The sequence below is a fragment of the Camellia sinensis genome, chromosome 1 (genome assembly GCF_055761805.1).
Source record: "Camellia sinensis isolate YWXY chromosome 1, ASM5576180v1, whole genome shotgun sequence".
In the NCBI taxonomy this organism is placed as follows: Eukaryota; Viridiplantae; Streptophyta; class Magnoliopsida; order Ericales; family Theaceae; genus Camellia; species Camellia sinensis.
In genome coordinates, this window is record NC_138961.1 from 203257884 (window position 1) to 203284568 (window position 26685).

At 35.2% G+C, this 26685-nt stretch overlaps 1 protein-coding gene across 1 annotated transcript; it reads right to left on the reverse strand.

The window, feature by feature from the left end:
• Positions 1-18260: 18260 nt before the first annotated feature.
• On the reverse strand, positions 18261-26372 carry LOC114317501 (AAA-ATPase At3g50940). Its single transcript, XM_028264236.2, has 2 exons — positions 25089-26372; positions 18261-18992 (listed from the first exon to the last, which is right to left on the reverse strand). The coding sequence occupies exons 1-2, from the start codon at positions 26103-26105 to the stop codon at positions 18561-18563; spliced, it is 1449 nt and encodes a 482-aa protein (XP_028120037.2). The 5' UTR covers positions 26106-26372; the 3' UTR covers positions 18261-18560.
• Between the last annotated feature and the right edge of the window lie 313 nt (positions 26373-26685).

Genomic DNA, 26685 nt, shown 5'->3' on the forward strand with positions numbered 1-26685 from the left:
TGTCATTGAATTATCTATTCATGTTTTAAGTTTCGAACCGTAAATTGAAGGCCTTATCGGCGGCCGAATCCGGAACGGATTAGTGTTTTATGTTAATTAGAATTAATGTGATTTTATGGCATGTTTAATTGAAATTTGATTTGGTATGATTAAATTAGATTAAATGAAGTTAAAATGCATCAACTTGAGTTATTTACCAAAATGGCACTTAGTGGACTATTTCATGAGCCTTTTATTTGATTTATACATGTTAGCATTATCATAACATTTCTTCAGCCATTTCTTGAGCCAAAACCGACTAGAGAGAGAGAGAGAGAGAGAGAGAGAGTTTGGAGAGCTTTGGCTTCAACAAGTTTTGCTTGGAGAATTAGAAGTTTTGAAGAGAGGATTGCATATCTGAGCTTCTACATCTTGAATTGAGACCTAAGGTAGGAGAATCATCTTTTTGAATTTGTATTTAAGTTGTGTCTTGCATGATTCATGGAAATTTGGAGATTAATGTCAAGAATTGGTTTAAAATGTTGAATTGAGAGCTAGATCATGCATACATGTATACATTGTAGATTTTGAGGTTGTTTTCATGGAATCCTCACATGCATGTCCATATTTGGGTTATAGTCCATGAATTCATCATGTTTTTGGAAGTTTTGACTCATTTGATTATGTATTGGAAGCTTTGAAGTTGATTAAATTCATGCATGTTGCATGTTCATCATGTTCTTGAAGTTTTGTTGAAATTGTGTTTTATTTGAACTACCTTTGGGCTTTGATTTTGCAAATTGGTCTTTGAAACATGTCATAATATGAGTTTTAAAGTGTTTTCCAGAAAATTAGCCCACAAGGATCGAATTTGATGCTTTAAATGTTGAGTTTCATGCTTGGAGACAAATTTGAAAATTTCAGATTTTGGATCCACGCTCGAGCGAGGAACTTCACGCTCGAGCGTATACTCTGAGTTCATGCAATCCGCTCGAGCGAGTTAAGTAACACTCGAGCGTGAAATGCGTGAATCTAGTACTTTACATGTGTTTATAGTCCGCTCGAGCGAGGGAATGCACGCTCGAGCGAGGACTTGTGTCTCACGTTCGAGCGGGGATCGAGCGCGCCCATCGAGCGTGAATTTCATGCATCCAGTACTTTTGCAGTCCGCTCGAGTGAGGAAAGTCACGCTCGAGCGGATCCTTTTCTGCATGTCCGCTCGAGCGTAGAAAGCCACGCTCGAGCGAGACCCATGTTTTCTGAAATTTCTGAAAAGTGTTTTAAAGTGCATCTTTGCATTCTCATTCCATCCTAGGCATTCCTAGGCCTAGTTTAAGGCATCTTAATGAGGATAATGCTATAGAACTACACCGAGTCAAGATAGGGACTAAGTTATTGTTTCCCAAACGTGCAACTTAGTCTGTGTTCATTTTGTAACTGTGTAGGGTTGGCATCCGAGGACGCTCACTAACCTATCTGTAGCCTAGAACTCTGTGAGTAACAATGTTGTAAAGATATATTCAATCATGAATATTTTCTGAATGATCAACTGTACTGCTTTCTGAAATGATATTTCTTACTGAATGAATGGTTGTCCTGTTTGCGAACTGTATTCGTGGCACCCATAGCAATTTACTGTTACTGTACTGTACTGCTACTGTCACAGAGATCTCTGTCGATTCCCATGTTTGGAACCACTACTGTTTACTGATATGATGGCCATCAACTGACTGTTCGGTCTGTTAAGACCTACTGTACTGTTTTTCTATTGGATGTACCACATATGACTGCTATGATCGAATGATTGATATACTGTTATAACTGACTGTTTTAAATACTGAAAGGACATTCATTCCTAACCTCTTTATGCATATGTTATTCACTGGGTTTTAGCTTACTGTTTATATATATATGTAGGTGTCCAGGCACCGGATCGGAGCTAGAAGCGTTAGGTTTAAACTCCCTTTTTGTCAAGCCAACCAACATGCCTCACTGCGAGGTTCCAAGTGCTGCCAAGCTAAGACTGCTTTGGGGTGTTTTAGATTTCCCCTTTCTGTTTCTATTTTGTATAGACTGTATGAGACTTGTACTGTACTATTATGGTAGGGATTTGGTCCCTAACCTGAATGTCTGTATATGATGTATGTATATACTGATATGGTTTGAATGTGAATGTGAATATGTTATGAAAGTCTTTTTGCATACAGACTATCACAGCTCATTGGACATCCTTCATTTACTGTTTTGGCTTCTGCCAGCCCCTGTACTCCGTATTACTGTTATTACTGTTAAGCAGGCCTTCGGTAATCACAGATTACTGGTCGGTTACGGTGCTAAACCCATAGGGGCGGGTTTGGGTCGTGACGGTTATATCCATGGGTTTTTTTCCTTATTATATAAAATAAGGTTTATAAATTAAAAATGCTAATATAATTTATAAAACACAATTTACATAAAATAAACTATGGTAACTCAAAACATACGTAAAACATATAATGGTAACTCAAAATATAATATAACTCACCTTAAAATTAATACCTCACTCTTTCTTTTCACTATCAAAGATCTTCTTGACTTCCAATATTTTCTTTCCCTTTCTTTATTTGTCTTCCTTCCTCTTGTTCACAACGCCACTCCTCTTTCTATACAAGGTGCAATACTGGCTCAGCAAGCTTTAGGTGACGCGTAGCCGCTCTATTTGCAGCCATCATCATACTATGAATCTTATCCTTAAATGGATAAGTTTAGATTAGTTACTTATTTATACTTTGACTCCTCAATTTCTTACTAATTATATTATTTTACAAAATTACACATAATAATACAAAATAAATCGTATATTTTTCCAACTGTGATTAAATGATATTAGTATAAATTTTACAGAATAATTAAAAATCTGGGTTGTTACATACATTCTCACAAGTTTTATAATATATGCACTTATCACATTCATTAGTCTTACATCCATTCTCAAGCATACAAGAATTAAATTTCTCATGCCACTGTTTAGGAGCTTGTTTTAAACCATAAAGGGGTTTAGTTAGCTTACACACCTTGCTTTCCTGGCTAGGCTCCACAAAGCCCTTGGGTTGGTCTATGTAAATCTCATCATCTAGATCTCCATTTAAAAATATTGTTTTAACATCCATTTGATGAATTTTTAAATAATGAATTGCAGCAACTGCTATCAACAGTCTAATGGATGTAACTCTAGTAACCAGAGAAAAAGTATGAAAGAAATCAAGATCAACTTGTTGCTTAAAACCTTTAGTGACAAGCCTCGAATTATATTTATCTATAGTTCCATCCGGTTTAAGTTTTTTACGAAGGACCCATTTACACCCAATAGTTTTACAACCTGGAGGTAAATCCACTAGCTTCCATGTTTTATTTGAAAGTAATGAATCTATGTCATTATTTACAATCTCTCTTTAGAAAATAACATCAGGTGATGATAAAGCTTCTTGCACCGTAAGAGGAATTTCTTCCACATTATAAAGATAATAATCAAGACCAAAATCTTTTTCAACTCTAGCTCGTTTACTCCTTCTTGGTTGGATTTGAGAATTTTCTTATTCTTGAAAAATGTGAGATGGAGTAGAAGAGTTAGGCATGGATAAAATATTTTCAGAAATTATTTAACCCCCACTATTTCTAAATTTAAAAGGAAATTTTTTTTCATGAAAATTAGTATCACCTGATTCAAAAATAATATTATTTTCCATATCAAAAAATCTATAGGTTGTACTGTACAATGCATACCCAAGAAAAGTACAAGTGGTAGCTCGTTCACCCAATTTAGGTTGTTTAGGATCTGCAAGTCTCACAAAAGCTAAACAACCGCAAACCCTCAAATAACCTAGATTTGGTTTATGCCCCCGCCACAACTCATCAGGTACAATTTTAATCTGTTTGTGTGGCATTCTATTTATTACATGGCAAACTGTCAAAATAGCCCCGCCCTAAAAATTTGAGAGAGCACCTGAATTAATAAGCATGGCATTCGTTAAGTTAATTAACGTTCTATTTTTTTCTTTCGGCTACGCCATTAGATGAAGGTGAATATGGTGAAGTAGTCTTATGAATAATTTTCAATGACTGAACAAAAGAGTTGAATCTAAGAGATTCATACTCCCAGCCTCTATCACTTCTAATTCTTTTAATCTTTTTGCTGAATTGATTTTCCACTTCAAAAATGAATTCTTTAAATTTCTCAAAAACATCACTTTTATTTTTTAATAATTATACGTTTGTGTATTTTGAAAAATCATCAATAAAAGTGATAAAATGTTGATTACCACCCCGAGTTAAAATTCATTCAAACTCACACAAATCAGTATGAAATAATTCTAGTAATTCAGTATTTTTCTCAACACTTTTATGAGTCCTCTTGGTAATTTTTGCTTTACTGCAAATTTTACATTTCTCAATTTTTTTTTTGTCTCTTTAGGAATTAATTATAAATTACTCATGATTCCCACATATTTACTATTAATATGACACAAGTGAGCATGCCAAAAATTAATAGAAGACAACATATAAATAAAACAAAGTTTACCTTTGTAGTCGAATTTTCATTACCCTCTTGTGTTATTAATGCATCTTGGCATCTAGCCTCCTCTTCAACTCAGATGCGAGTGATCAATGCCTCTAATGAAGTCTCCTTTTATTTGTGGTGCATGTTCTTTTCGAATTCTCTCTAAAATGGCGGTAACTTGTCAACAAGTCCTGCAACTATCAAGTTGTCACCAATTTTGATGCTTTCAGATCTTACTTCTACAATCATTTGGAAATCTTGTGCTTGCTCCACAACAGATTTTCCATTTACTATTTGGAAGCAAAAAAAAAAAAAAGGGCTAGTTGCGTACTTTTTTGCTCTTGCCTCTTCAGTATCATACTTAGTCTGTAAAGCTTTACAAATTTTCTTTGAGGAAGTGTAAGTGGTGTCATGGTAATCATAAAATTGATTAGCAAGGCAATTTAAGAGATAAAAACGACATTTATACTCATCTGTATTGTAGGAAGTCACTTTTGTTTCATGTGCCTCATAGCCTTCATCATTCATCTTCTCAGTTGGGATTTTGTTTGGATTCTTCTCGGTAAGAACATAAGTAACTTTCAAAAGGCTGAAGTAAAAAATAACTTTTCCTTTTCACCTCTTAAAATGAACTCCCTTGAACTTGAAAGGCTTGTTGAGATCTTCAATTCCATCATTGATTTTTTCTGGTACTTGTTCCATGGTTAATCTCCTTAAAATTGTTGGTAAAAATACCAGAAGAATTATATTTTGTTGATAAATAATGCAAAGAAAATGAGATACAAATAGACCAGGCTGAGGCACAGATATCTCGTTTTCTTTAAGGAGATCAAGCCCACTGCGGTAGGAAAAACCCAAATACCAATGCAGTAGTCACTAAACTATGACGTGTCCCCTCCAAGATACAACAGTCCGACCACTTGTCGTATGGTTTAGGCCAACTCTGCACAAAAGGCAAACCCAAAATTTCACCAAGAAAAACACCATTCTTTGACTAGTAATCTCTCAAGTATAAAAAAAAATAGTTGGTGTAGAAATAAGTAGATGAGAAGAACTATTTATACGCCACTAGGACCTTACAAATTATACCAAAAAAAATAATGACCATTAGATTAGAGAAAAGGGAGAGTATCCAAATATTAACTCACCACCAAGTCCATGAACTTCTAATTAATCTCTATTCATGAACAAGACGAATGGTCACTGAAAAATTATGAATCTCCATTCATCAAACAAAATGAGATTTATGAATAAGACAAAATAAGATTCATGAACAAGACCAAAAAAGTCACAAAAATAAATAAATAAATAAAAGATATTAAAATGGTCCGACAACAATTATATTCTTTAGTCTTATATTGTCCAAACAATGTTGGATCTTTAGCCAATTCACCAAAATTAAGTTTTGGGGTGATCTACAATTGCAAAAATAATTTTGAACACCAAAAGTCGTAGTATGAAATGACTTTGAAATATTATATATTTTGATACTTTGAATAATGTCAAAATTTTCAAATTCATAAATAGTTGATTGTTTATCATTTTCAACCATAATTGGCTTCTTGTTGACAGTGGCTAAGAATCTGAATTGGCCACCCATAGTTGTCCGACGCATTAACCTATTACTTACTACATTTTGCCTTAGAAGAGGAGTTTGAAATACCTCTTCATAGGTGAAATTTCTATAGAGGGAAAATTGCCCCCCAATTGTCATTCTTAGCATTAATTTATTCTTGTTCACTTTTGAAGTCAAAAGTTGAGATTCTGAAATACTTCATCAACTTCTTTTTGAACAATGGATTCTCATAAAAAGACACATGTTCACCCGCATGTGGAAACATTGGTGGTTCTTGTACCTTTATTGAAGGTATATTCATATTAACCACCTCAATTTGTGATCCTTGCAATTCATCCTTTCTATGATCAATGTGGCCTTGTCTTGGTGTTAGGCCATCAAGCATATTTCTTAATTTAGGAATAAGAATGATTCTCTTCAATCGACTGAGATGCAAGAGCATCCCTCAATTGTGAAATCAAGACACTGGTTGATATCACAGCATAGCCACTCCTCTGGCCTTGAACACTTGATGCCTGACCACTTAATTGGCCTTTAGGAGCCACTGCTTGGCTCACATGCTGTGGGTTACCCTCATCTGCCAACAGCAAATCTTAATCAATTTCTTCATCATCATAATCTGCCTCATTGATAGGCCTCTTTTCCAAATGCTTGTCAGTCTGCTTCTTAGCCTTTCTCATTGTTCCAAATTAAGATGTTGTTTTATTAGGTATGTCAAAAATTATTAGTAAAAATTATGTTAATCCTCAAATTGACAGGATCAAAAGCAACAATTTAAACAAACAACCAAATGTATTTTTGATTCAATATCTCAAAAAAAAAAAAATGAGTACTTCTTTGAAACAAAATTACAATTGACAAGAGAAACAAAATAAACAAAAGGTAATTTCAAGATGAAACTACCAGAATTCACAAAGTTATAGGTTACGAATTACTGAAAAAACTACACCTAAGTTGATGAACTATTCCTAAAATAAAGCTTTGGAATTATGATTTGAGAGTATGAGTTGTATTTTGAATTTGTGAGTTTTGGAATTATGATTTGAGTATAGAAAATTTGTTGGGTGAAAGAGTTTTAAAAATAGTTTTGAAAAGAGTTTTGAATTGAGTGGGAAACTTTTGATGTGAGATTTGATAGTTGATACAAAAACTTACAACTCATAACCAAATATACAACTCAAAATTCTATTAAAGTACATAAAAAATTTTAAAAAATTCGAAAAATATTTTTTTCGAATATATAAAAATTAACATATCAATTGCAAAAAAAAAAAAAAATTGCACTGTTCCGGTCAACCAGCCGAACAACCGATGGGATGTCTAGTGGGACGACCAGTTAGGCCAAATTTCGAAATTTGTTTTCTTGAAAATCGCACTCTCAAAACAAAATAGAGTTTTCTACAAAATTATGAAAATACAATTTAAAAAGCGTATCCAAACATGAAGTTAGAATGTGTGAATAAGAAAATTATTTTCAAAATCGTTCCTAACAGAAGTGTTGTTGTATTGTCGATTTCCTTTTCCCATCTCTCTTTGGCTCTCATTATAGGTTTTAGACTTCAAACAAATCACAAGTAATTGTCTCGGCAGTTTGTTTCCACCCATGTGCCACATTTTATGGAATAACTTCTCCAACATTTGTGCCCCACACCATGTTCTAACCACTTCCTGCACAAATTAATAATAACAATAATAATAGTAATAGTAATAATAATATTGTGGTGATAATTAATATTGAAAAGATGATTTTTAGTTTAAATCGACAAATTATAATCAACAAGTCATAATTAATAAAATTATATTTAATTACAATCAATAAAGTATAATTAATAAAAATCGATAAAAAATAATTTATGATACAAATAATTTATGTCTTATAGATTTGGATCAAATCTGTATCCACGATTCACGCGAAATGAGCTTAGCGTTCTTCTTCATTAATTAGGGGTTGTTTGGAATGACTTAAATAAGTGTATTTTTTGTCTTTTTACGAAAAGATATACAAAAAAATAGAGAGACGATATGATAAAAAAAAATAAAAAGATAAAAAATATACACTTATTTAAAATAGCCAAACTTAACCTAAGCTTCATACTAAGCCATGTGCTGCCTTTTAACATGACCCCGATTTGCTTCTCTCGAACTCCAACAATGAATTGCTTGCACCCTGATTATCTCATTTTTTGTTTTTAGTCGCTGCCATGATTGATAGCAATAATAGTAAATTAGCAATGGCTTCGTGTCAAAAAGGTAAGGAATGGCTGGATAACCCATGATTGGGTTCCTTGAATAAGAAATAGTCAAGTATTTGCAAGTAAATTGTAATTTTGATTAATTATTTATTTTTTTTCAATTTATTTTTATTACTTGTGATTCGTAATGGTGTTTGTTTATTAATTTGTAAATATAAAGGTAAAATTTCATTTATACTTGTTGTGGTTGCTCATTGAAGATGTACTCTGTATTTTTTTAATGCCATGTTCATGTGACAGTAAAATGTTACTCTAATAGTATGTCATTGTGTAATTGTGAACTCGTAGTGAAGATAACATTTTACTGTGAAATAAAGTAACATTTTACTATCAATCAGAGTAACATTTTATTATGAAAAAGTTAACATTTTATTGTTTATGTCAATTGCAACGTTAATTTTTTTAAAAGAAGAATTTCATAATCAACGTGGATCTTATTTGATAAATCTTGATGAAAAAATTCTAAAAATACTAATTTTATTAAAAACTAACATTTAAATAAAAAATTATATCATTTTAAAGTTTAAAATATTAAATTACTCAATAAAATTATTTTGGTAATAATGGTATGTACTGAATTTTTTAAGAAAAACTCTTTGAACTTGTTGTTAATGTATTAAAGTTTTATTATGAGGGGTCATTAAACAAATTTTCCATTTTTATTCTATTATAGTTTGTCAATAAGTTAAAATAATTAAAAAATTATTACAAATGATCACATTATTCTTTTTATTTTTTATATATCTTTTATAAAAATGTAAAAAAAATTAATTAAAATAATCAATTTCCAAAAGAACTATAGTAATTAGCGCTACATGATCAATATTTTTAATTTTAAATATCTTCAATTGAAATGCAATTGTAGCCAAACAAAATCTGAGAAGTGAAACAGAGAATTCTCAACTACAATAATATACTCGAGTTATGCAACCACAAGTTTCTTTCATATATGCATATTAGTATTACTAGACAGTGTGCACATTTGATGAATGTGCTAAGAAAATAAATTAGTGGGATATAGAAGGAAAAAGAAAAAACAAAAAAGTTATAAAATTTGAAATTGAAAATCGACATCTGAATAGTTAGTAATTATGGGATTATGAGTAAGGTTGTTAAAATCGGGATCCTAGGTGGGTTTGTGGGAGAGATTTATAGATCGAATCGTAGGATTGCATTAAGGATCATAGGATTCTATTGTCTATGCAAAATAAAACGAGAAATTTTCAATAATGATAATTTATGTTAAATAATTTTAAATCATTAGATAAAAATGATAAATTTAATATAATGTATCTTTTATGTTAACATAAAATAGCCGAGATGTTTAGAGAAAGAGTTTATAGTCATTTTCTATATACAGACATACAAATATACATACATCATTGCCATCAAATTGTGAATCAAATTATGAATCATTTTGCTAAAATAGTGAATCATAAATCGTATCGAATCATCGTAAAATTTATATTTTATTTAATATAATATATAATTCTATATATTTATATACATATAAAAATATATACCATGTTTAAAATAACATAAATTAATTATGTCTATCAATATAACAAATTAATCTTTTCTATATATCTTCATAGTTTGGCAAAAATCGAAAGAGAACTGAATCGCAATAAATTGTGTGAATCGTAATAAATTGTATTGAATCGTATGATTCACTCACTTTCCGATTTAACAACATGATTCGAATAATTTTTATTAAAACTTGTATCGAATCGTATGAATTAAATCGTAAATCGTACGATTTTAACAACCCGGATGTACGGGGAGGAAATAATTCTCCTCGTATAATCCTGTTGACCAAGTCCACGCTCCTCCGTACGACGTCGCTTTGTCACCTGAAAACACAAACGTGAGCTAGCCGGCGGGTGTGTGCCGGAAACCTCTCCGATGCCTAAGTCAGAAAACTTGACAAATAGACAAGGCTCTAAGTTCTCAGAAAGATTGTGTTCAATTCCCTCCTCCAAGGTGATGCTTGTAGGCTTTTATAAGTTTCCCGTGGCACAATCCTGGTAGGACTTGTATTTCTCCATGCAGAGTCCTCCTAGGATTCATACTCCAAAGGATAATGCTTATCCTTTTACACCCTCCCCCACTGCTTAAACCAAGTGGGATGGTTTTCTCCATAGCCGAACTACCACACGACCGAAATAACACTGGCTATGCTGAGCCACAGAGAAGGCCGAACTATCCTTAGCTCGGTCTTCTCCTTTAACTCATTACTTCGGCTGCCCCTGTTCAACCTTGGTATGCTTAGATCAAACTTCCAAGTAACAAGTTCTGACCGACTTCACCAGAGTGTGTCACGACCGGACTAATTCCGAAACCGGTCTTCCCAGAACATACTGCGACCGGAATAACTCTAAGACCGACCTAACTGTGAGTTGCCTCCAGACCGGAGTAGTTTTACTCTTCTTTGGGCCGAAGTAACTATCTCTTCTTGAGCCGGAGTAATTTCACTTCCTTGGGTTGAAGTAACTTTGTCTTCCCAAGGCCGGAGTAACTTTGCCCTTCTGGGCCGGAGTATCTATTGCGGCCTTCTTACTTAGTCCTACGCATTTTGGGCCTTGATGCCCAACTCGCAGCTCGGCCCAATTTTTCCCAAAAATTACCCTCTCAATTGCCCTTAATTCCATCTGCATAGCATGATTGGGATTACCAGTCCATCAGCCGAGCTGACGTCGTTTTAAGCTATTCCAGCCGAGCTAAAAAACCCTCGAATTTCTCAGCCGAGCTAATTTTACTCCGGGCCCTGTTTTGTCCGGTCAAAAACGTCTCTTCAATCATAGCGTCTGTAACGCTTCCCATTCCAGTGACACGTGGCAGGCTCTGATTGGCTAAGGACGGCTGTCACGCTGTCTTCGTGTTTCGTGATTTTGAAACAGTTCCCGCCCTTTCTGTTTTTACACAGGACAGTCCCTTTCATTTTTCGACTTACTCACTCTATTGCTGTTCATTTTCTCTCTCTGAGCCTTTGCTTTTTAAACTATTTTCAAGCTCGTGTTTCTTCGTTTGCTGTGACCGTTCCATCTGTAGTTCCTTCTTCAATCTGGTAAGTAAATCCATTCTCTTCTTCTGTTTTCGCTTATGTTGCTTTCCATGCTTTTGCGAAACATTTCTTCCATTTTTGCTATGCTTCTGTATTTTTACGAAAAAACCAGTAGAACTCATGTGTGTATTAACTATTTTGTAGGAAAATAGTCTTAGATCCAAAATCACCTAGCAACCGGACTAGGATACTGTTTGTGTTATGTATGTAGATAGATTCAGAAAATAACCAAACTAGAACTTGTAGGAATATCAGTAGTTTCTTCTGAACCACTCTAGCCGAGATAAGATCACCGAACAAGCTTGCACATACCGAACTAGGTACTTCGGTCTGTAACCGAGCTAAGCCTTTCGGGGCCAGGCCGGCTTTCTTAGCGCCTAAACCGAACTTAGAAAGCCGCCCCTAGGGGCTTGACCGAAGTAACTTTCCTCATACTGCAACCGACTTAAGCCTTGGGACTAAACTAGCTTTCTTAGTTTTTAGACCGAACTCAGAAAGCTGCCCCTAGACATTAAACCGGTCTAAACTGCTCAAAACCGAGCTAACAAACCTTCTGATGGGCCGAGGTAGAACCAGCCCACTGAGCCGAAGTAGGATTTGTATATCTTGCTTATAATTTGTAGCGCGGTCCAACGATCTGTGCTTAACCCCTTTGTTTTCTACCTTGCAGACTTAGGTTGCCCAGGCATTCCTGCGTGTGCTCAACCGAGCTACTGAGCCTAGTTTTTGTACCGAAATAATTTATTCATAAATTATACGACAAATGGGTAAGTATAGATATTTAGTCGAAACCCCTGGTGGCATGGCCGAATTTAGGCAAGATTACCAGATTCCCGATGACGTCCAACTGGTGTTGGCCAAGAAAGATGCTACTCCCTGGGACAATGAAGGCTTCGTCCCTTTTACCCTTCAATCCATAATAGAAACCGGACTACGGTTTCCTGTCCAACCGCTAATCTGCGAATTTCTTAGACAGACTAGGTTGTGCCCCACCCAACTGTCCACCAATACATATCGTATTATAATGGGAATAGCCGCATTAAACCACCAAACCGGACTAAATCTTGGCCTAGCCGAAATATTCCATCAGTATTCCATCGGCTCAAAGAATGCTGGGTGGGTCTATTACCTTAGAATTCGCCGCCGCCGAGAGAAGATAATTAAACACACTCCGGACAAAGATCTTAACGATGATGATTTCTTTTGGGTCTCTGGGAACTTTGAGGATTTTCAAGCTCAAATTCCTGGCCGACCTATAAATTGGAAAATGGGAGAGCCTGGTAATTTAACTTCGGTCTTCTTCTCTGCATTTTATTTCGGTTCTTCAGTCCATTGACCGAACTAACACTTCTCTTTTTTGCAGATTTTGCCCACCTCCGTTCTCTATATAGTTATCCCAACCTTGCAATTTTGCGAGCCGCACTACGGTGCCAAGAGAGGAGTTGGGCTAAGCTTCTGAATTTCGAACCGACCTACCGGTACAGCGGTCGACGGAAAGCAAAGGTAACCGATTTTCTTCTCGAGGAAGACCCAGAACCGGACCCAACTTTGCCCGAGATAAGACTTGTCCCACTAACAGCTGAAGAAGAAATGGCAAAGAAAAGCAGAGTTAGGGCCCTCCTGACCGCAACAACCAGGGCCGAAGTAACACCAACTACTGAGGTGCAGCCTGCCGTCGTGGCCCTTCCTTCACAACGGCCTTCTTCATCTCGCCCTTCAAAACGCGCCCGATCTACGTCAGCCGAACAGCAACTTGTTGATGAAGTCGAATCCGTCCCCCAAAGTCCTCATCCTGCCCCCCAACTAGAGCAAACTGACCGAGCCCGATCTCCGAAGTGGGTTTCGCCGCTGATCTTCAACGACCGAAACATCAAAGCCACTGACTCGGTCGTGGCTGAGAAAGACCACCAACTGGCCTTTAACCTGGCCAAAAGTGTGTGCCTCCCCAAGGACATGGAGCACCACTTGAAGCAACTGAACACCGAAATGAAATCAATTCGGTCTGCTTCCAAGTCCATGATCTTGGTAAGTAGCTCTGTCTGTTTTTTCTGTCTAAATTTTTCCAACTTTTACTTCGGCTGAGATGAAATTTTTGTTTTGCCAGGCCTTGCAAAAGAACAATGTCACTTATAGGAAAGTCCAAGAACTCCGCAAAACCACAAGGCAGGCGATGGCGGAAGCCGAAGCAAAGGCGGCCGAACTACTACAAGCCGAAAAGAGAATGGCCGAGCTAGAAGCGGAGAACGGCCGTCTTGCCGATCTAGTTAATTCGGCGGAAGCGGAGAAGCAGAAAGCTGCCATCGTTATGAAGGACAAGTATTTGCGGGAGTTGTTGAAGCTTGAGAAGAGAAAGGACGCCGAAATAAACGAACTGAAAAAGAACATGAAGGCGGTCGAAAAGGAGGGGTACAAGCGGGGTTACAAGGAGGCGGAAGATGCCTACGTCAAACAATGCGACGCCGCCAAGGAGCTCTTCTTCAAGTGCGGCTGGAGGGGGGCTGTGGAGAAGCTCGGTCATGATGAGCAGACCGAGGTCTTCGACCCTCCAGCCTACTTTATACCGAAGTCCCTGGCGGCGTATGCAGACGCCTTGCAGCAGGAGTTTCTGGAGGACTCAGACACTGATGACTCCTCTGCTCCTGAGGACCTTCCGGTTGATAATGTGGACCAGCCAGTTCGGTCGGAGCCCGCTGTGAAAGACTTGACAGTTGATCTTCCCAGGGAAACCGTGATTCCAGCCGAAGTGGCTTTCCCGATTGTGAATGAGCTCCCTTCGGAAACCGGTCTGCGAGTTGATGGTGACGCTGAGTTTGACGCCGAGATAAATGAACTTTTCTCTTAATTTTTCTTCTCTTTGTAACCGAAGTATGCCCATGTAATGACTTCTTGTTGAATGAAAAATTTTACGCAACTCTTATTCCGGTTTTGATGTGTATGCCTGTATTTTGTAATGTCTTCTAATACTCCAAGTGTTATTTCGGTTTTTGGTTGGTTAAACTATACTTACCAGCCAACCACTCCTTAGCCGACATAATTACTTCGGCTGAGGAGTACTAAGTGTTGGTTTAATCCAGCCAACCACTCTTCAGCCATACACTTACTTCGGCTGAAGAGTAACAAGAGTTTGTTTATTCCAGCCAACCACTCCTTAGTCATGCACTTACTTCGGCTAAGGAGTACAAAGTGTTGGTTTATTCCAGCCAACCACTCTTCAGCCATACACTTACTTCGGCTGAAGAGTAACAAGAGTTGGTTTATTCCAGCCAACCACTCTTCAGCCATACACTTACTTCGGCTGAAGAGTAACGAGAGTTGGTTTATTCCAGCCAACCACTCTTCAACCATACACTTACTTCGGCTGAAGAGTAACGAGGGTTGGTTTATTCCAGCCAACCACTCTTCAGCCATACACTTACTTCGGCTGAAGAGTAACAAGAGTTGGTTTATTCCAGCCAACTATTGAAGTTAGTTTTTCCAGCTAACTTCTAGTATTTGGTTATTCCGACCAAATGTCCTGCAGCCTGGATCCTTATCCTGGGCTTAGGAAGGGTGTTGGTTTAATCCAGCCAACCTCTAAGTTAGTTTTTCCGGCTAACTTAGAATGGAATGCTTGCAATATACTTAAGTCTTGAAAGCTAACTTTTACAAAGTGTAATCTGTGCTAAAAAGAATCTCATTTTATTGAAGGAAGAGAAAATTACATAATGTTTGAAAAAGAAAAGCTAAAAGTAAAATATCTTGAGATTGGCCGTATTCCCTGGCCTAGGGATTGCCTTGCCATCCTTGTCTTCTAGGTGGTATGCCCCTTTGCCGGCTAACCCAACCACCTTATAAGGACCTTCCCAATTTGGGCCTAACTTGCCGTCTCCTGGGACCAAGGTGTTTCCCATTACTTTGCGCAGTACCCAATCGCCAATTTTGAATTGTCTTGGATGAACCTTTTTGCTGTATTTTCTGATTAACTCTCGTTGGTATGAGGCGATGTGGACCAACGCTCTTTCTCTTCTTTCTTCTGCAAGGTTGAGTTCTAAGGCTATGGCTTCTCCATTTAAGTCTGGATCAAAATTTTCGCTTCGAATTGTGGGGAGGCCAACTTCTAGTGGGATCACTGCTTCCATGCCATAGGCTAAGGAAAATGGTGTTTCTCCAGTTGATCGCCGAGGTGTGGTGCGGTAAGCCCATAAGATGTGAGGAAGTTCATCCGCCCACTTGCCTTTGCTTTCTCTAGCCTTTTCTTTAGTCCATCCAAGACGACTTTATTTGATGCTTCAGCCTGCCCATTTGCTTGAGGATAAGCCGGTGTGGAATTGAAGAACTCTATCTTGTATTCTTCACAAAAGCTTCTGAAGATTCTGCCGTCGAACTGAGTTCCATTGTCTGAGATCAGTGCTTTTGGTATGCCAAACCAAGTGATAATATTTTGCCAAACAAAATTCTTCACATCTTTTTCTTTGATTGACGCCAATGCTTCTGCTTCCACCCACTTTGTGAAGTAGTCTGTTGCTGCGAGAAAGAATTTTCTGCCGCCGGGCGCTGTTGGAAGAGGTCCTACTATGTCCAAGCCCCACATTGCGAAAGGCCATGGGCTAGTTAAGGGTAGGAGTTCTCTTGCTGGTTGATGTATTTGGTGCGCGAATTTCTGGCATTTTTCACACTTCTTCACATATTTCTCTGAGTCTGCTTGCATATATGGCCACCAATATCCTTGTGAAATAGCCCTGTAAGCGAGCGACCTTCCGCCTTGATGACTTCCACATACCCCTTCATGTATTTCGAACAGGAATGCTTCTACTTTGCTGGGATGAACGCACTTGAGGTAAGGCCCAGAGAACGACTTCTTATATAATGCCAAAGATGGAGATAGCCAAAACCGCTGCGACTTTGCCCTTATTCTGTTGGCTTCTTTTTTTTCTTCTGGTAGGATGCCGTCTTTTAGGAACAGGATGATGGGATCCATCCAAGAAGGGCCTAATTCTGCGCAATACACTTCTTCTGCTTCGGGGTCTTCTATGCTTGGTTTTGGTAAGAAGTCGACGAGTAATGGATGAGGGATTGATGTATCTGCCATTGAGGCAAGGCCTGCTAGCTCGTCCGCTCGGCTGTTTTCCTCCCTGCCAATTTGTTCTATCCTTACCACATCAAACTTTTTGATCTCCGTTCTGACTAGCTCTTGGTACTTGGCCATTCTGTCGTCCTTTGCTTCGTATTTGCCAGAAATTTGGTTTACCACCAGCAGAGAGTCACTGTACACCATTAGTTCGGTTGCTTTCATGAAGTGTGCCGATTTGAGTCCTGCGAGAAGCGCCTCATACTCCGCTTCATTGTTGGATGCTGGGAAGCCAAGGTTGATTGCTTGCTCTATAACCAGGCCGTCTGGAGAGATGAGGACTATGCCAAGCCCTGCACCATGTCGGTTGGATGCTCCATCCACAAAGAGCTTCCACATCTCTCCAACGAATAGTTTCCAGCAAGTGGAAGGATCAGACGATGCCGTGGGGTTAAGGAAATAATTCTCCTCGTATAATCCTGTTAACCAAGTCCACGCTCCTCCGTACGACGTCGCTTTGTCACCTGAAAACACAAACGTGAGCTAGCCGGCGGGTGTGTGCCGGAAACCTCTCCGATGCCTAAGTCAGAAAACTTGACAAATAGACAAGGCTCTAAGTTCTCAGAAAGATTGTGTTCAATTACCTCCTCCAAGGTGATGCTTGTAGGCTTTTATAAGTTTCCCGTGGCACAATCCTGGTAGGACTTGTATTTCTCCATGCAGAGTCCTCCTAGGATTCATACTCCAAAGGATAATGCTTATCCTTTTACACCCTCCCCCACTGCTTAAACCAAGTGGGATGGTTTTCTCCATAGCCGAACTACCACACGACCGAAATAACACTGGCTATGCTGAGCCACAGAGAAGGCCGAACTATCCTTAGCTCGGTCTTCTCCTTTAACTCATTACTTCGGCTGCCCCTGTTCAACCTTGGTATGCTTAGATCAAACTTCCAAGTAACAAGTTCTGACCGACTTCACCAGAGTGTGTCACGACCGGACTAATTCCGAAACCGGTCTTCCCAGAACATACTGTGACCGGACTAACTCTGAGACCGACCTAACTGTGAGTTGCCTCCAGACCGGAGTAGTTTTACTCTTCTTTGGGCCGAAGTAACTATCTCTTCTTGAGCCGGAGTAATTTCACTTCCTTGGGTTGAAGTAACTTTGTCTTCCCAAGGCCGGAGTAACTTTGCCCTTCTGGGCCGGAGTATCTATTGCAGCCTTCTTACTTAGTCCTACGCGTTTTGGGCCTTGATGCCCAACTCGCAGCTCGGCCCAATTTTTCCCAAAAATTACCCTCTCACCGGACATACATATATAAGAAATAAACAATAATTTTTTTTTGTAGGATCGAGATCGTATTAGAATTACAATCATAGTATGATTCTACACGATTCTACGAGCTAGGATTGTAGTCATTTTGAGATCTTAGTGCGATCCGGATCCTTTGGCCCAACAAATAAGATCCTACGATCTAGATCGGGATTCTGATAACCATAATTATGAATGGATTTGTAGAAAATGATGAAGGATTAGCATACACAAAAGCAAAGGCTTGAAAACACTGACTTGAAACTTTGCTTTATATAATTGTATAGATCCTAGTGTGATTCGAATCCTTTGGCCCAACAAAGATCATGAAATCGTAAGATCCTACGATCTATTCGGAATTCTAATAACCATGATCATGAATAAATTTGTAAAAAATAATGAAGGATTAGCATACATAAAAACAAAGGTTTTCAAGACACTAACTTGGGCCTTTGCTTTATATAATAAAATAGATATTAATTAGTAATTTACTTTCTTTTATCTCTTTCAGAATCGCGCATCTATTATTATATTTATAATTTCTCAAAACGTAGTCGTTGGGAAAAAAGTAATCATCCCATTTTCCTATAACAGTAATGATTTAGAGTTCTAAATAAGGAGCTATAAATCCACCACTAGTGAAAACATACACTGTAGCAGTGTGGGACCCACTGACAAATCATTAGTGGTGACTCTAATTAGAGCCCCCAAGCATTTCTGTTCCTATAATTTGCTCCCCTCTGAATTCATATTTCCTAGTTGTCAACGTGTTCTTTCTCTTCCTCTCCACCCTCATCCCTCTTGTTCCTCTTTCTTCTCCTCCGTTTCAATTGATTCCACTTCAACTACTTTCTTCGCATCGTCCTCCTCCTTTTCCTTCCTCTTCCCTTGTAGAAAATCAATTAAGCCGCTGAGCGTGGCATCAGGATCGTCCGTCTTCAACAACTGCTCGGCTACTTCAGCCGGAGTCACCTCAGTCGACTGAATCAATTCTTCAATCTCTCCAAAAAGTTCATGGTCTGTAATGCCAAGATAGTTCGATGCAAGTAGTTTGAACCCGTATGGGGTGCAATAGGACATGTGAATGTGAACGTCCATCCGACCCGGCCGCAACAATGCGGGGTCGAGCTTGTCCTTGTGGTTTGTGGTGAACACTATGATCCTCTCATCGCCACAGCTAGACCAGAGACCGTCCAGAAAATTGAGCAACCCTGACAATGTCACCTGTAGCAACACAACATAAAATTGTGAAAGGAAAAAATATAAGAATCTGATAACCGAGTCTACTTTTTAGACTTAGGCCTCGTTTGGGAACATGCTAATTTAGTAACTTTTTAGCTATTTGGCTAAAAAAGTAGGCAAAAAAAATTTATATGTTTGATATGACTTTTTGACTAATTACGAAAAGATGTGCAAAAAGTAGAGAGAAAAGAGAATTTTTGACTTTTTGGTATGAGTTATTGACTTTTTGGCTAAAAAGGTAACTTTTTTACTTTTTGACTAAAAAGGTAAGTCCCCAAACGGCGCCTTAGTCTTTAAATTTAATGATGTATAAGTAATATAATTGATTACTAATTATAGAAGATATGAGAGAAAGAATTACCTTTAATATCTTAATTAATTGCCGCATCATTAAATTTGAAAATTAAATCTAATTTTTAATCTCGAATAGTAATGTTTAAAAATATATACACATATATGCATAAATAGCATTATTCTTCTATTTACTCATAATAATCACTTTGCTTGGTTCGTCTTCTCCAAAAATACTTTTTAAAAAATTTTATTTTCTTATTTTTCGTTTTTTTTTACTGAATTTTTTAAATATTTTAAGCATTTTTTTTTAACTTTTTAGACATACCTAACATAAATATACTGATTCACCAAAAAAAAAAAAAAAAAAGAAATATACCTAAAAGTAAAAAATTTGTGAAAAAAACCTTTTAAAAATTCACTAAATACTAAAAATACAAAAGAAAAAAAAAAGAGAATTCAGTACATTTTTTATATTTTTATGTATTTATTGATTTTTTAAAATATTTTTTCATATTTTATTTACTTTTTAGATACATTTATGTAAGGTGCATCTAAAAAAGTAAAAAAAAAATGTCTAAAATTTTAAAAATATTCACTAAAAACAAAAAAATACAAAAACTAAAAAACTCAATTTTCAAAAAACTCAATCCAAAAATTCAAATCAAATACACTGAATAACATTTGTTGCTTATATTATATTGTTTAGCAATGCTAGGTGGCCCGAATTTTCATGCTCGAATGGCTCAAATGTCTTAAAAACAACGTCATTACGGATATAAAACGACATCGTTTTAACACATTTGAGCTGTTCGAACCACATAAATTCGGACCACAAAGCATTTTTTCTATATTGTTTTCACAAATTTTTAAAAAATATTATTCTATATTTTTTAAATAATATCCTACCCTACTTAACAGTAAATATAAGAGACTCATGCAACAATGTAAGAAATACAGAAGAATATAGAGTAGATTTGGCCTCTGTTTAGCAAGTTGGTCTCTAGGCTTGTTTTTGACTATTTTAGTCACAAAAGACAAAATAAGTTATTTTAATCATAAAAAACAAAACATCACATCTAACTCATAATCATTACACTCTTTTTTCACAAAAAAAGTCAAAAGGCCTTTCCCAAGCCAAGCTTTTTAGTCCAGGCTAAAATAGTCAGATAAGTCAAAAAACTAAAAAGTCAACACACTTTCCAAACAAAGCCTTAGAATGTCTGGATACCCATATATTAAAATTTCTCATTATTTTGTAAAGAAAGTATAGTACATATAAATATGAAAAGATATCAATAAAGCGTAACATTGCTAAAAAAACATATAATATATATTTTTTAATGTTTTTACATTTTAAAGTCAAAGTCAAAGTCCATGACTTCAAAGTCAAAGTCCACCGTATTGTCTTATTCTATTTAAGTAGTTTTAATTTTTTGAATTTAATTTTTTAGAAATTAATTTTTTTATTTTTTATTTTTAATAAATATTTTTAAAATTTTAAATACTTTTTTAAAAATTTTTTAAATATATTTTACTTAGATGTATCTAAATAATAAATTATTTGTGAAAAAATATTTTAAAAAATTAATAAATAAACAAAAATATAAAAAATATACTAAATTTATATATATAATTTTTATATTTTTGATATTTAGTGAATTTTTAAAATACTTTTCACAAATATTATATTTTTTAAATATATTTATATTAGATGTTTTTAAAAATTAAAAAAATTACTTCAAATATTAAAAAAAATTAATAAAAATAAAAAATACGAAAAACAAAAAGTAAATTCTGAAAATGAAAATCAAAGAGAGTGAGTGGTATTTTTCGTATTTGATTGGCGATGCCACATGGCCTAGAGGGACCAATCTAAAAATAAATAAAATTCTTCCAAAAATAAATAATAAATAAAAAAAATAAAAACAAAAAAAATAAAAAATAGAAAAATAAAATTAATCCAAAAACAGAACAACAAAGACAAAAAAGAAAGCAAATTTAACAAGTATTTTCAAAGAAGTGGAAAAAAAAAGTGCAATAATATGACTTTTTTTTCTTTTCACCAAATCTCGCTTTTTTGAATTATAGGTTTGTTTTGAGAAGTAGAAAAAAAACTAATTCATTAGCTTTTTTTTAAAAAAAAAAATTCTTAAAAAAAACATGCAAAAAAATAAACAGATAATGTAATTCAAATAAGCCAATAAATAAATAATTTGACTTTTTTTTTTACTTTCCAAAACTAGCCATATTTCCCAACACCTAAGGAGCACGTTTGTTTAGCGGATTAGGTTAAATGAGATTGTTAATTAAAGGATTGTTAGTGAAAGAATTGTTAATGTGAGAATTATTAGTGAGGGAATTAAGCAAAAATATGTTTATTTTGATGATAGTATGAGAAATGATATTGCTAAATTATTTTTATATAAATAAATAAATAAATAATTTCTAAATTACAAAAATTAGAACAAATATTAAAACAAACAGGTGCACTTGGTAAAAAAATAAAATTAAAAAAATAATATTTTTTATATAAAATAAAGTCAGTCCCCTCACTATTTTCCTAATCTCACCTAAAATTCAACCAAACTAATCTCCTTATATGAAGGTATTCATAATCTCATGAAACTACTAGCCCCTTCAATTTTTATCAACCAATAAGACTTACAAGATTGATAGTCAGCCAAACAGACAGGACTTTTTTTTGCTTTTAAGTTTATTTTTTAGACTAATGCTATTTTGAAAAGTCTTATTTTAAAATCACATATTATTTAAAATTATATTTTAAAAATATTAAAATTATTTTAAAAAAAATCACATTTTCAAAAAACAAACACTTTTGTCTACAAATAGAGTTTAAAAGTCTATATTTAGAGAATTTTTATTTATTTATGAAAACTCAAATTTGATATATATCTCTTAAATTATTATTATCCAAGCATTTCTCAACATCCAAACATATTTTAATAATTATATCTATATATATTGATAATTTTTTTGATAACTATTCGAGTCAGTTAACATCAATTGTAGCTAATCCCACCAATCCCGGGGACTGTCATTTGAAATCAAAGCAAATATGCTATATGGACCGATTCTAGCCCGTTTGTTTTGGAGTTTGAGAGAGGGATTGAGATAAGAATAATTGTAGATTCTATTTAATGTAGGGGTGGGCGCGGGTCGGTTGCGGTCACGAAACCTTTAATCCGCCATCCGTCCGTCAGATTGGCGGATTGGAGAAAATCAATCCGCATCCGTCCGCCAATCTGGCAGATGTGGATTGAGCGGATTGACGGTTTGGCGGATGGATGCGAATCGGTTTGGCGGTTTGAAATTTTATAAATTTTCAACATAATTCAACTTGCATACTTCCTCAAAAAAAAAAAAAAAAAGTATTACAGTTAATGACTTAAAAAAGTATTACAATTACTGCATGTCTCATCCAAAGAAAGAAAGTTTGAAACTTTAGAATATCACAATCACTGCATGCCTCATCCACATATTACAATCACAACATGCCTCATCCACATAAAATATTACAATCTATGATTCTTAAAATATAAAAACAATGCAAACCATCAAAACCAAGAACAAAGCAATAGTAGAGATTGTATGTCTCTGTATTGTTACATTTATATATATTTTTGAAAACAAAAACCAACCAGCATATATTATATTTTCTATTTATTACTTTTAGAGTTATATTTAAAAACCAAAAAATATAAATAAATAATATATTTATTTTTTTCAATTCAAAAAATATATTCAAGTTAAAAGCTTTTTTTCAACAGAATATTTGAACTCTTTTCAATTGAAAACACAAACAAAATATTCAAATAAATTAAAAACACGAAGTCTTATAAATTACTAAGGATACTCGTGGTTTGGCGGTTCGGTTGTAGCCAAAGGAACCTCAAATCCGCCATCCGTCCGCCAAATTGACGGATTAGAGAAAATCAATCCGCAACCGTCCGCTTGACATCACGTATCCGTCCAAAATGCGGCGGATTGGTTCGGTTCGGTCGGTTTTGGTGGATCGGTATATCCGCTGCTCACTCCTAATTTAATGTACTGTTTGTTTACAGAATTGAGGAAGAGACTGCTAAACCGAATGGCTTAGGATAGGCCTTGCAAATGGGATTTGAATGAGGGACTTGGTGTTAGAAAAATAGTCCGGCGGACTAAAAAATTTTTTATTTTTATTTTATTTTTTACATGTCGGGCATTTATTTTTTGAACATTAATGTTTAATTTTTTATATTTTTTATTAAGTAAAAATTATTATTTTATTTATTTTATTTTTTTCTGAAATTTTTTTACTTTTTTAAAATTTTTTACATGTTGGACATTTTTTTTAAAACATTAGTGTTTAATGTTTTTGTATTTATTTATTTATTTTATTATTTCATATAAAAATAATTTAACAATTCCTCCACTAACAAAATAAACAAAATTTTATTTAATCCCCTCACTATCAATCCCATCACTAACAATCTCCTCACTATTAATCCACTCACTATCAATCCCCTCATTCTACCTCTGAAAATAAACGGGCCCTAGAGAGTTTATTGCAACTAATCAATATTGAACTCCTTGAGATTTCTTAATAATTACATTTAATATGGGCTTAAAACATATAATAATATCATAAAAATATCCTTTTTTTTATTTTTTATGAACTTCATTTAAAAATTGATGTGGCAATGAATTATTCTGATCATAGTTCTATTTTACATATTAAGAACTTATTATTATACATCACATCAATTTATATTAAAAAAATGTTTGTAATTAATTTTTGAGACATTTACACAAAATTTTGCATCTATGAACTTATACTCCATTAAATCTTAATTAAGATTTTTTGAACTTTCAAATCTTATTAAATTTTTAATAGTCTGAATTACCATTTAAACAATAATTGTTTATTATTTATAATTATCTATAAAGGTAACATGATGATTTGACATTTATTTTGGTTTTTAAAATCTAAAATATTAACTTTCAAAATGAAAAACTTATGTGCAAAAAAAAAAAATTTTTTTTTTGTGCAAAACTGAAAATTTTGAAAAAATTGAATTATTATTATTATTATTTTTGAAAACTGAAGTTATGTTTTTTTTTGAAAAAATTGAATTATTTTTTTATGTAAAATTAAAAATTTTGTGTCTATAAAAGAACATGATGATGGAATATTGACGCACAAATTTGAAAAAAAAAATTAAAATAAAAAAACTGATAATGTTCTTAATTTTAAAATTGAAAAAAAACTGTTAATTTTTTCAGTTTTATTAGATAGTTGAATTAAATCAATAAGTAGAAGGACAAAAATATTTAATCTCATACTCTCTTTTTTTTCATATTAGTTAGTGAAACAATTATCTGAAACATTACTATCCAAAATTGATAATATTTTACTTTTAAAAATTGAAAAAAAAAATTAATAATATTCTCAATTTTATTAAATAGGACTTATTAGTTCAAAAAATCTTACACAAAATTAAGCTATCATAGCATTTGTAAATATGACTTTTAACTAATTAACTCTTAATTTTTTTATTTGTAAATAATTTTTCGTAATTAAAATTTATTTGTCCTAGGATATGTGGGAACTAGGAACTTTAGAATCAACAAGGTCTTACGGTGGGCCATTTACCATTGAAAAAGTCTTTAAAAAAAAGGCTAGCATGATCCAACTAACAACAGGAAAAAAAAACAAGAAAAGCAGATATATACAAAACAAAGAAGTCAATGAAAATGAAAATGCACAGAAAGCGAACAACTAACCCTGTTTTCTTCCTGATGAAACCCATGCGGCTGCGAAGCCCGAGCCAAAGCCATCCGATCCTGCAACTCAATGGTGCAGTCAATGTCCTCCACCACCAAAATCGACCTGTTCGCCGTCGCCACCAACAACCGCCGCAAATCGGAGTTACACCGCAGCCCCGTCAACTCCAAATCATACACATCAAAATTCAAGTAATTCGCCATGGCCGCAATCAAGCTCGATTTCCCCGTTCCCGGCGGTCCGTACAACAAGTAACCTCTCTTCCATGCTTTCCCGACCTTCCTATAGAAATCTTTCCGATTCACGAACCTCTCGAGGTCCTCCAAGATCATCTTCTTCATCTCCGAATCCATCGCTACCGTCTCGAAAGTCGCCGGATGGTTCAGATTCACCGCCGTCCACAAATCCGACAAATTGAACATGTTCTCGTAATCCACGGTGAAGATCTTCACCGTCTTCTTCTCGTCCTTCATCGATTTCGCCTCTTTCATTATGTATGGAAAGTAAGATTCGAGAACCTTCTGTTTGTGCTTCTTGTGGAAAGTCAATTCGAAGGATCGGACCTCCGATCGTAGCGTCGAGTTCATATCGCGACGGTTGTAGAAGTGCTTGGACTCGACTTGGTGGCATAGCCAGATCCATTTGAGCTTCGCACCGTCGAACAAGTCGGTGACCTCTTCGTTGCGATCCATTGAAACGTTGATGCTCTTTTCATCGTCGATTTTGGTGACTTTGAGGCGGTGAGTGGTGGTGGGGGAGATTTTGGTGGAGAGGTAGACGTTGGCGGCGTCGTAGATTTGGTTGTTGACGAGGCCGTCGAATTCGTCGATGACCATTGTGAGGTGGGAGGAGAATCGGGAGAAGAAGTTGCGGAGGTTGAAGAAGATATAGTTTTGGAATTCAGGGGGGAGGAAATCGGTGGCGACGCTTCGGACCACCATGGCGGTGGCGGCAACGGAGGCGGCGGTGGAGAGGACTGTCTTGGCCATGGCCAATTTGGAATCTGTGGAAGACATTGTTGGATGGGTTTGGATTGGAGTTTGATTTGCAGAGTGAGTTGAGTTGAATTGAGTTGATTAGTATTATTGGGCAAATGCATATGGATTTAAATACTATGAAAATGAAGAAAAAGAAGAATGGACCAATGAGGGATGAGTTTCAGGAGGCAAAAACGTCAGGTTTTTTAGTTGACTTTGTGGACTTTTTGACGTAGCGGTCACCCATTGTAGAAATTATCGATCGAGTTTCTGTGCAATTGCGTGGAATTATGGACTCACGAAATCGAGTCCAGATCCCCTCCTTGAGCCCCTCCTTCATTCCCTCCTTACAGGGGCCTTCAGGTCCACTTTGAGGCTTAGTTTTGATAATTTGAACCGTTCATATTTTTAGATTTATTCAGTATATTATACCTGTAAAAAATCAAGTTGATCGGATATCAGAAAGTATACGTTCAGAAAATTGTGACTATAAACTATTTTTTAATAAACAGTTTTCCGAACACATACTTTATGATATTCGATCAACTTGATTTTTTACAGGTATGATATACTGAATAAATCTAAAAATATGAACGGTTCGAATTATCAAAACTGGGCC

What these genes read in the sequence shown, in the direction of transcription:
- LOC114317501 (XM_028264236.2), bottom strand. Translation starts at nt 26,105, where the DNA reads ATGTCTTCCACAGATTCCAAATTGGCCATGGCCAAGACAGTCCTCTCC. An exon ending in TTCATCAGGAAGAAAACAGG is followed by an intron (nt 18,993 to 25,088) that starts GTTAGTTGTTCG and finishes GTGTTGCTACAG; the next exon opens with GTGACATTGTCAGGGTTGCT.